Raw genomic sequence first — 11,424 nt, forward strand, 5'->3', positions numbered from 1 at the left:
ATCATAGAATCCGTAATGGATCAGTATTCATTTAAAATACTTTTTAGTTCCCTTTCAATTTTGACTTCTGATCCTGTTAGTTTTTGATCAATCCAGATGAAGGAGAGGGTGAAGTAACACCTCTCAAGATTTAGAGATCCTACTAAGGTCTCCTTTGCAATTGTTTCTGGAAAGGAATCTCAAAACCCTCCATTTAGATATTTGAGTAGATACTTCAACATATACCTTTATAAAAGTGACAGTCATTCAAGTGGGAGATGAAATTGAACATTCTTTCCCTATTGCATCCACTGTCAAGAGGGAAAACCATTAGAACTTCAACACAGACTACAATTTCTTGTTCAATCTTCCTCTATTAAACAGCAATTCTTAGAACAGCCTACAGGCCTTCTAGCTTCTAAAGTAGATGATTCTCCACGTAAACAAATACAGTTGAAACTCTACATGGAAGTCCTCTCATTTTAAGGTTAATCTGTGAGTAGTCTTGCTAGGAATTTAAAGTCTGTTTGGACACATTCATTTTTATATAAATAAGCCAGAAAAGCAAGCCTAAATGGGTTTCTTCAGCTATACTTCTGTATGCCATTTGCTTCAAACTCAGCAGCCAATTTGGTAGTGGTATTTTGGAGGTATACAGTCTGGTTATAGTGATCATGAATTGGCAATCCTAATCTTTTGTGGAGAAATGCAGATTGTTTTCCTACAAATTGTACTCTTTGCTACAGATTCTAAACATTCAGTTAATTCAGTCTTGGGAATGAAAATTGTAATGACTTTCCTTTTGACTCGCAAAACATACGTGTACTTGTCTTGAAGTTAGTCAAATTTAAACATCTAACTGTTCTAAAAATGAAGTTCGCCTTCTCCTTCAGTTTAATTGGAAGGTTAATGATCTAGCCTAAGTAAACACCTAGTTGAGTCACTGACACTTAAATAGTTGTACATTTTTTGGTTTTGGAGACCCTTCTAGCTGTCCCTTGTAGAAATCACAGTGAAACATAAACTTGTAGCTGGTTAACGTCTGGAATATCTAGATAGAAGGCTACATACTATGTCAGTCTCCAGTAGAAATCTGATCCTTTCTGTAGAAAAAGGAAAACTATCATTGCAGACGGTTTCCCATGGATTTGGATTGCCACAAGTGATTTGAGTATTAAAGGCTGAGGAAACTGATATTGTGGAAATAGCTTGTTTTTGAGTGGAGGAAAACCAAGAACCTGTTTAATTACTTTTTAAAGACTTTACTGCACACCTGTAATGTCCAGCTTGGTGGTTTAGAGAATATGGAGTGTTTCTGGGCTTTCTTATAAGGCAGAGGCTCCATACAAGGTTGTTGACTGTTCTAAATTCCCATTATTTTCTTGGCTTTTCTCCCTTGGTATATGTGTCGTCTGGAATCTGATTTGTAGTTGGTGAGGTAACATACGTGGAGCTCTTAATGGACGCTGAAGGAAAGTCAAGGGTAAGTGATGGAGAGATTTTCTTCTGTGGATTTTACTACATGACAAATGTAATTGTATGGTGGCGTGGAACCGCATGAAATCAAGAAGGTAGTGTGTATGGATAGTGGCTATATATCTAGGCACTGCCCAAAGCCCCTTGTGGGATGGGGAGGAGGTGGGAAGGGATGTGCAGATGGTATCAGCATTGTGCTCAGTTGGTGTTGGCTATGAGTGAATTATGCATGGACCCTAGCAGTATCTACAGTGGTATGTTAACGTAAAACGTGTCTTTGAAAATGTCATTTGTAGTTGTTGAATTTATAAGTTCAGTGTGAAAAAGCAGGTTCTGTAAACATGATACGTCCCATGCCAGTTAATATAAGGCAAATGTCTAAACTTAAGAGATGCGTAACTTTAGTAGGTGTCAAGCTACTTTCCGTTAAGTGAAGGAATGTTTTAGAAAAATCATAATAGGAACTCACTTAAGTGTACTGAAAGGATATGGACTTAGGATGAAGGAACATGGTGAGGATTTTGACAGGAAATGTTAAGTGTGTGGTGTTTTCTTGGAGAACCTGGACTTAGTTTTGCTTATTACAACTTCAAAAACTACAGTATAATTCTGATAATGTGTAGGAGTTAGCATTTTATGGAATCCAGGTAAGCTTGTATTTTGTTCTTACTATTTTTTTTAGAGTTAAATTATAAACCAAGTAGCTTTTAATTAATTTTAAATCTTTTTAAAGTTAACTTTTGGCATTTTGTGCTTTACTTACTTTCTTCTCTCTTTCCCTCCTCCCCTCCTTGTTACTCGTCCATGAAATCACCACATCAAGGGATGCGCGTAAGTTTTTCAGTTATTATGGGGGTGGGAAATTTCAAACTACAAGCAACAGTCTTAATACACTATCTTGTCTCCTCAGTGTTGTTGAATTTAAGATGGAAGAAAGCATGAAGAAGGCTGCCGAGGTTCTGAACAAGCATAGTCTCAGTGGAAGACCTCTGAAAGTGAAAGAAGTAAGACTTAAATCTGCTCTGTTTTGGTTTTTGAAGTGCTTGTTCTTAATCTAATAAACTTTATGCTTGGCTAATTCGGATATGAAATCACCAAAAGGGTATTACATAAAATAATAAACTAAAACCTCTATATGAAATCAGTTCACCAGCTAAGATCTGGGCTGTCAAAACTTTTAGTTGTAGGTATACGCTTTACTTAACCTGAGGCATTGTTCTGAAATTCAGGTAAAAATGAACATGTGTGCATTGGTCAAATGTTAAAGTCTGGGTGACAATTCAGGACTGATTGACAAAAAGATAACAAGCAAAAGTGGCCATTGTTGCTAGTACACTTCCTTGTTTTGACTCGCAAAACATACGTGTACTTTTCTTGACTAAACCCCTCTGAATCTTTCCATAAATCTGTTCCAGAGAATGTTATGGAAGTGTTTGTAAAACGTGTGAATCAGAACACTGAATAAGCCTGTTCCTGTAGGTCACTAGAGACTTATTGCCATTTTAAATATAATTTCAGAGTTAGAAAATAATACTACAGATATTCAGGGTTTTGGTACAGTGACTAATATTCAGTTATGAGTTATTTGCCAATAGTGTAGTCAATAGTGTAGCATTGCAGAGCCTGAATCTGCCTTTGAGACTAATTTCATCAGATATGGGGATGTAGCTTCAACATTAGTACTAAGTCTTGGGGTAGGAAATCAAGCTGCTCCCTGGATAGCTATACATAGAAAGGCTAACTCCACCCTTACATAGATTATGACTACCTCCTTTTCCTAACTTTCAGTTAAACTCTGCGGTCTAAATTTTGCTATTTTCTTCCTGGTATAGAATCCTAGGACTGGAAGGGACCTTGAGAGGTCATCTAGTCCAGTCCCCTGCAATCATAGCAGGACTGAGTGTTATCTAGACCATCGCTGACAGGTGTTTGGGGATTTTTAAGAGCAGGTTGGACAATGGTAGAGATTCCACAACTTCCCTAGACAACTTATTCCCGTGCTTAACCATCCTGACAGGAAGTTTTTTCCTAATGTCTAACCTAAACCTCCGTTGCTGCAATTTATTTCCGTTGTTTCTTGTCCTATCCTCAGAGGTTAAAGAGAACAAGTTTCTCCCTCCTCCTTGTAACCACCTTTTTATGTACTTATGAAAACTTTTAAGTACATTTATGAAAACTTATGGTGTCCCCTCTGTCTTCTCTTCTCCGAACTAAACAAACCCAGTTTTTTCAATCTTCCCTCACAGGTCATGTTTTCTAGACCTTTCATCATTTTTATTGCTCTTCTCTGGACTTTCTCCAATTAGTCCACATCTTTCATGAAATGTGGTGCCTAGAACTAGACACAATACTCCAGTTGAGGACTAATCAGGGTGGAGTAGAGCAGAAGAATTTCTTCTCACATCTTGCTTACAACACTGCTGCTAATACATCCCAGAATGATGTTAGCTTTTTTGCAACAGTGTTACACTGTTGGCTCACATTTAGCTTATGGTCCACTGACTCCCAGATCGCTTTTCGTAGTACTCCTTCCTAGGCAGTCATTTCCCATTTTGTATGTGTGCAATGGATTGTTCCTTCCTGAGTGGAGTACTTTGCATTTGTCCTTTTTGAATTTCGTCCTATTTACTTCAAACCATTTCTTCAGTTTGTCCAGATCATTTTGAATTTTAGTCCTATCCTCCAAAGCAGAGTTGACGTTCTGTGGATAAATGGGTGACTGAATTTGGTCCAGCACACGTGTTAGTGAAATTGCCATCTGACTGCTGTCTGGTCTCACTTCAGTTACCAGTGATCAGTTGTTAACATAGAAAAATATGCCATCTCATATTGGGGGGGGGGGGGGGGGGGAGAAGGGAGGGCATGGCAGGCTCGGGGAGAGGGTGGGAAGGGGTGCAGTGGGGCAGGGCCTGTGGCAGAGCCAGGGGTTGAGCAGTGAGCATCCCCCAGCACATTGGAAAGTTGCTTGTAGCTCCAGCCCCGGAGTCGGTGGCCACCCTTGAACTAACCTTTAATTACTAGAGGGTTCTTTGCCATTTGATGGCTGAAGCTGTGTGAAGCTTCTTGCTCTCTGGCTAAATGGAGGACTTCAGTTTGCATGTAGCTACTGCTGTCACCAAACTACTGTAAGTGGTCCATAGGATTAAGCAATGGAATAAGAAACTTAAATTCAGGCCACTCCACTTCCATGGCAGGCTTAGTGTATTCTCTAGTCATTTTGACCATTCCAATTTAATTTGCTTCAGCAGTAAGGATTTAGCAACTTCCCTTAGGAGACCATTCAAAACAGGTTAACTGGTATCCTGGCTTGGAAATGGCTTCCTAACCCTCACATAAACTTACTTATTAAAGGGATCATGCCAGATAATCATAGCCTATTAACACATTTTAACTCATTTATGTTACAAATATGTTCTCATGAAAACTGAGTTCTGTATTTGTTGGCATACTCTTCTTTGTCTTTCACTTTGCAGCATTGCACTAGTGTATGAGAAGAGTTCAAATTACCAGTTGCTACAAGGAAATGTCTATTGGAATTTTTTAAAAAGAACCTCCATAATCAAAATTTTTTAAATTAGTATTAGCTTTTTAAAACCTACATTCTGTGCAACCTAAAATGTGGTCCAGAAATCACTAATGGTCCAATAAAAGATATTACCTCACCCACCTTTTTTCTGTCATCTCGTTACGTTTAGTTATCTAGGCAGTTTGGAGTCCAAACTACTATTGACATGTGAACTTGGACAAATCACTTAATCGTTTCTGCCTTAATTTCAAATCTGTAAAATGGTGCTAATGATACTCCTCCTTTGAAACATTTTGAGATCCTCAGATGAAAAGTGTTCTTGCCCTCCTTGAAGTCTGACTGTGCAAGTATTCTCTAATAGGTAGCCAAGTCATAGAATATCAGGGTTGGAAGGGACCTCAAGAGGTCATCTAGTCCAAACCACCTGCTCAAAGCAGGACCAATCCCCAACTAAATCATCCCAGCCAGGGCTTTGTCAAGCCTTACCTTAAAAACCTCAAAAGGAAGGAGATTCCACCACCTCTCTAGGTAACCCATTCCAGTGCTTCACCACCCTCCTAGTGAAAACATTTTTCCTAATATCCAACCTAAACCTCCCCCACTGCAACCTGAGACCATTACTCCTCGTTCTGTCATCTGCTACCACTGAGAACAGTCTAGATCCATCCTCTTTGAAACCCCCTTTCAGGTAGTTGAAAGCAGCTATCAAATCCCCCCTCATTCTTCTCTTCTGCAGACTAAACAACCCCAGTTCCCTCAGGCTCTCCTCATAAGTCATGTGTTCCAGACCCCTAATCATTTTTGTTGCCCTCCACTGGACGCTTTCCAATTGTTCCTCATCCTTGTAGTGTGGGGCCCAAAACTGGACACAGTACTCCAGATGAGGCCTCACCAATGTCTAATAGAGGGGAACAATCACATCCCTCAATCTTCTGGAAATACCCCTACTTATACAGCCCAAAATGCTGTTAGCCTTTTTGGCAACAATGGCACACTGTTGACTCATATCCAGCTTCTTGTCCAGTGTAACCCCTAGGTCATTTTCTGCAGAACTGATACCTAGCCATTCGGTCCATACTCTGTAGCGGTGCATGGGATTCTTCTGTCCTAAGTGCAGGACTCTGCACTTGTCTTTGTTGAACCTCATCAGATTTCTTTTGGCCCAATCCTCCAATTTGTCTAGTGCCCTCTGTATCCTATCTCTACCCTCCAGCGTATCTACCTCTCCTCCCAGTTTAGTGTCAAGTCATTAAGGAGACAAACAAGCTTTTCTGTAGTTAAAATTGAAGCTCTTTGTGGTAAGTCTTCAACCACCTTTCTCCAATAATGCTAAAACCAAAGTAAAAAGAAAAGGAGGAATTGTGGCACCTTAGAGACTAACAAATTTATTTGAACATAAGCTTTCGTGAGCTATAGCTCACTTCATCGGATGCATTCAGTGGCAAATACAGTGGGGAGATTTATATACATAGAGAACATGAAACAATGGGTGTTACCATACACATTGTAAGGAGAGTGATCACTTAAGGTAAGTTATTACCAGCAGGAGAGCGAAGGGGGGACGGGACCTTTTGTAGTGATAATCAAGGTGGGTCATTTCCAGCAGTTGACAAGAATGTCTGAGAAACGGTGGATGTTGATCAGGTGGTTCCGCCGTTTCTTTGAGAGCATGTGGCACAAGCTGTCAGCATAGCCTGTGTGGTATGTAGATTGTAATGCCCCATAACCTCAGGCGTGCAGAACACAACACCATCCACAGCCTCAGAAACAACTCTGACATCATAATCAAAAAGGCTGACAAAGGAGGTGCTGTCATCATCATGAATAGATCGGAATATGAACAAGAGGCTGCTAGGCAGCTCTCCAACACCACTTTCTACAAGCCATTACCCTCTGATCCCACTGAGGGTTACCAAAAGAAACTACCCCATTTGCTCAAGAAACTCCCTGAAAAAGCACAAGAACAAATCCACACAGACACACCCCTGGAACCCCGACCTGGGGTACTCTATCTGCTACCCAAGATCCATAAACCTGGAAATCCTGGATGCCCCATCATCTCAGGCATTGGCACCCTGACAGCAGGATTGTCTGGCTATGTAGACTCCCTCCTCAGGCCCTACGCTACCAGCACTCCCAGCTCTCTTCGAGACACCACTGACTTCCTGAGGAAACTACAATCCATCAGTGATCTTCCTGAAAACACCATCCTGGCCACTATGGATGTAGAAGCCCTCTACACCAACATTCCACACAAAGATAGACTTCAAGCCGTCAGGAACAGTATCCCCGATAATGTCACGGCAAACGTGGTGGCTGAACTTTATGACTTTCTCCTCACCCATAACTATTTCACATTTGGGGACAATGTATACCTTCAAATCAGCAGCACTGCTATGGGTACCCGAATGGCCCCACAGTATGTCAACATTTTTGTGGCTGACTTAGAACAACGTTTCCTCAGCTCTTGTCCCCTAATGCCCCTACTCTGCTTGCACTACATTGATGACATCATCATCTGGACCCATGGGAAGGAGGCTCTTGAGGAATTCCACCATGATTTCAACAATTTCCATCCACCATCAACCTCAGCCTGGACCAGTCCACACAAGAGATCCACTTCCTGGACACATTACGGTGCTAATAAGCAATGGTCACATAAACATCACCCTATACCAGAAACCTACTGACCACTATTCCTACCTACATGCCTCCAGCTTTCATCCAGACCACACCATGTGATCCATTGTCTACAGCCAAGCTCTACGGTACAACCGCATTTGCTCCATCCCCTCAGACAGAGACAAACACCTAGAAGATCTCTATCAAGCATTCTTACAACTACAATACCCCCCTACTGAAGTGAAGAAACAGATTGACAGAGCCAGAAGAGTACCCAGATGTCACCTACTACGGGACAGGCCCAACAAAGAAAATAACAGAACGTCACTAGCAGTCGCCCTCAGCCCCCAACTAAAACCTCTCCAATGCATCAAGGATCTACAACCTATCCTGAAGGACGACCCGTCACTCTCACAGATCTTGGGAGACAGGCCAGTCCTTGCTTACGGACAGCCCCCCACCCTGAAGCAAATACTCACCAGCAACCACGCACCAGAACCACTAACCCAGGAACCTATCCTTGCAACAAAGTCCATTGCCAACTGTGCCCACATCTATTCAGGGGACACCATCATAGGGCCTGATCACATCAGCCACACTATCAGAGGCTCGTTCACCTGCACATCCACCAAAGTGATATATACCATCATGTGCCAGCAGTGCCCCTCTGTCATGTACATTGGTCAAACTGGACAGTCTCTACGTAAAAATAAATGGACACAAATCAGACGTCAAGAATTATAACATTCATAAACCAGTTGTGGAGAACACTTCAATCTCTTCGGTCACTCAGTTACAGACCTAGAAGTTGCAATTCTTCAACAAAAATACTTCAAAAACAGACTCCAAGGAGAGACTGCTGAATTGGAATTAATTTGCAAACTGGATACAATTAACTTGAATAAAGACTGGGAGTGGATGGGTCATTACACAAAGTAAAACTATTTCCTCATATTTATTCCCCACCCCCCACTGTTCCTCAGACGTTCTTGTCAACTGCTGGAAATGGCCCACCTTGGTTATCACTACAAAAGGTTTTTTTTCCCCCCGCTCTCCTGCTGGTAATAGCTCACCTTAAGTGATCACTCTCCTTACAATGTGTATGGTAACACCCACTGTTTCATGTTCTCTATGTATATAAATCTCCCCACTGTATTTTCCACTGAATGCATCCGATGAAGTGAGCTGTAGCTCACAAAAGCTTATGCTCAGATAAATTGGTTAGTCTCTAAGGTGCCACAAGTACCCCTTTTCTTTTTGAGAATACAGACTAACACGGCTGCTACTCTAAAACCAGAGTAGTCCACCTGAAACTATACACACCATATTTGTCTGAGTCAGATTTTTATGCTGAACAGGCAAGGTATCTTATAGCTCTGCGGGTTCCAAATCTCAGCAAAGAGTCATTTTATTAAATTTCCCAATGTGCTTCTGGCTCTTCATATCTCAGGAACAGATTTATCTACATCTCTAATATTTTACAAGCTGAAGAGCCCTTTCAAAACCAATGAAAGACAGATAATACCATGAATACTAAAGCACAGTTGACTTAGTCACCCCAGTTTGCATGCTTTTCAGAGTGTGGATGGTTGGAGTGACTGGCAGTGAATCTAAATGAAAGTAGGTGTGGCTAGTCTTGAACAAGACTGAGAAGGGAAGGCCATCTGAGGAACACCTGAATGGAGAAAGCCGTATGTGGAGCTAGAAGGTTGTCTAGGAGACCCTGGGATTGGTCCCTGCATGGCTCGTAAGGTTTGTCGAGAGAGCTGGTATTGAGGAATCTCTTGAAGACTTGTTTTAAAAACTAAATCTTAACTCAGAGTTAAAGTTGCAAGAATTTATCCACTCTGCCAGAAACCCTAGATGGTTGTGATTTGTCAAACTAATGCTTGTCTGGAAATTCCAGGCTAAGGAACCAGTTTACAGAAATACCCTGTATTATTGAAAAGTATGGAAACAAACTTCTAAAGTTATCCAAAGAATCCTGTTTGTTTCCTATTTATTGGATCATAAAGGATCACCAGCTCCCTACTTCAAACTTGATGCCTCTGTAATTTTGGGTTACGTGCACTAGTTTAATTCATAGAATCTCAGGGTTGTAGTTCTCTTGTTCCATATTGCATCACAAGCTTGGATCTATAACTTGCTGTCCACAGTCTCCTGTATAGAGCTTCTTCATCTTGGCTTTCCTCATGTTAATTCTCTTCTACCTGAAGAAAATCAAGAAGCTTTCTTTGGCTTGTCTACACAAGGTGCTCAGTCAGCTGTACAACAATATTGGAGTAGCTGCTCCAGTGGCTAAAACTAATGTAGAAAAGGGCCTCTATTCTATACTGAATCTTAATTTCCTGCCTCTCTTGGTCCCTGTTATCCATCTACTCTAGTGTTCACTCTCTCAATTTAGTATACTTTGCACATGTAGCTTGAGGTTAACACATGTTCTAGGTTCTTTAAGCATTTATAATTTGTATCCCAAGTACCTGAGTAGGTAAGTTTTCCCTCCTTGCTATCTGGAATGTGCTGTCATTTATTGCCCTTCATGCTCCTTCAGACAACTTTCAGTGAAATCCATATTCAATTCAGTTTGAGCTTTTCAAGTATGATTCTTGAGTCACTATCAGATTGTTCCTCTTACCTATTAACTTTTTTCAAAAACAAGCAGTGAAATGGTGCCTGATACAGGCTTATGAACTATTTTTTACTGATAACTTTATTATTGAATCATGGGAGTCTTGCCATTAAATCCCCCAGTGTTACTGGGAGTAAAGTGTTGGCTCTGTAGTGTCCATACTGAGTTTAGTGAGTTTTGCCATCTTGTTGTACATGTTACTTACTTTTTTGCAGGATCCAGATGGCGAGCATGCCAGAAGAGCAATGCAGAAGGCCATGGCAGCAGCTGGTGGCATGGGTATTGGCCCAGGACCAGGTGGCCCTGGAATGATCAATATACCACCCAGCATCCTCAATAATCCCAACATACCCAATGAGATTATCCATGCTTTACAGGCTGGGAGACTTGGAAGTACAGTATTTGTTGCAAATGTAAGTACAGTGTGGTGTCTGGGCAGAAAATTTGGGATTTAACTGGATTAGGTACTGCTCTCCAAATGAGGAGAGATCTTCCAGGGATCAGCCTCTATTCTGGGAAATGTACTTACGTTTCGTAATCAGACTAGATCATGATGGTCCCTTCTGACCGTAGTCTATTAATGGTGTCCTACTCTGTAACTAGTCCTGTCATCTTCAGTTGGACTACCTGCTGAGGAAAGTACTACTTGACATGATGGGTGAGGGCATTATCTTTTATTTTATTGGACCAACTTCTGTTGGTGAGAGAAGCACCTTTTTGAAATTTTTGAGTTTACACAGAGTGCTTGAGGTCTGGGAAACTGTGTCACAGCTAAATACAAGGAGGAACAGTTTATTTAGAATAATTAACACATTTCAAGGTGAAGTTGTCCGTTAACACCCCTCTAGTCATAATGGAGGGGGGAGGGCGCACAGTGTCCGTTAGTGGAATATAGATTGTTGTAATAAGCCATAAAACCAGTGAGTCTATTCAGTCCCTGATTTTTATTGTCTAGCAAATTTATTAATTTAAGCTCCTAGGCTCGTTATGAATTTAAGCTTTTGAAAGTGTTGTTGTGCTGGCTTCCTTTGAGGATGTGGCCTAATAGGTCAGATATAGAGTGATCGCTTTGTGAAAAGAGTTTGCCTACAGGTAACATGGTGTTTTTGTCTTGTCTTATTTTCCTGTGCGAGTTCATTCGAGAACATGATGATTGGTTTGGTTTCACCCACATAGATGTTCAGGCATTTAG

General features: G+C 41.1%; 2 protein-coding genes across 4 annotated transcripts in view; both read left to right on the forward strand.

Moving 5' to 3' along the window:
- LOC140903283 (heterogeneous nuclear ribonucleoprotein M-like) overlaps positions 1 to 1,945 on the forward strand; it is a 34,029-nt gene extending 32,084 nt beyond the window's left edge. The window contains exon 3 of the mRNA XM_073324315.1: positions 1,410 to 1,945. Within this exon, the coding sequence (XP_073180416.1) occupies positions 1,410 to 1,540 (131 nt within the window). The 3' untranslated portion in view covers positions 1,541 to 1,945. The remainder of the gene's footprint in view (positions 1 to 1,409) is intronic.
- Positions 1,946 to 2,036: 91 nt separating this feature from the next.
- The window catches only part of HNRNPM (heterogeneous nuclear ribonucleoprotein M), a 32,055-nt gene continuing 22,667 nt past the window's right edge, over positions 2,037 to 11,424 (forward strand). For all 3 annotated transcript variants that reach the window (XM_073324312.1, XM_073324314.1, XM_073324313.1), the window contains exons 1-3: positions 2,037 to 2,286; positions 2,366 to 2,459; positions 10,448 to 10,645. In XM_073324312.1, coding sequence (XP_073180413.1) covers positions 2,382 to 2,459; positions 10,448 to 10,645 — 276 coding nt within the window. In that variant the 5' untranslated portion in view covers positions 2,037 to 2,286; positions 2,366 to 2,381. The remainder of the gene's footprint in view (positions 2,287 to 2,365; positions 2,460 to 10,447; positions 10,646 to 11,424) is intronic.

This window comes from Lepidochelys kempii, chromosome 25, assembly GCF_965140265.1.
Source record: "Lepidochelys kempii isolate rLepKem1 chromosome 25, rLepKem1.hap2, whole genome shotgun sequence".
NCBI classification, from domain to species: domain Eukaryota; kingdom Metazoa; phylum Chordata; order Testudines; family Cheloniidae; genus Lepidochelys; species Lepidochelys kempii.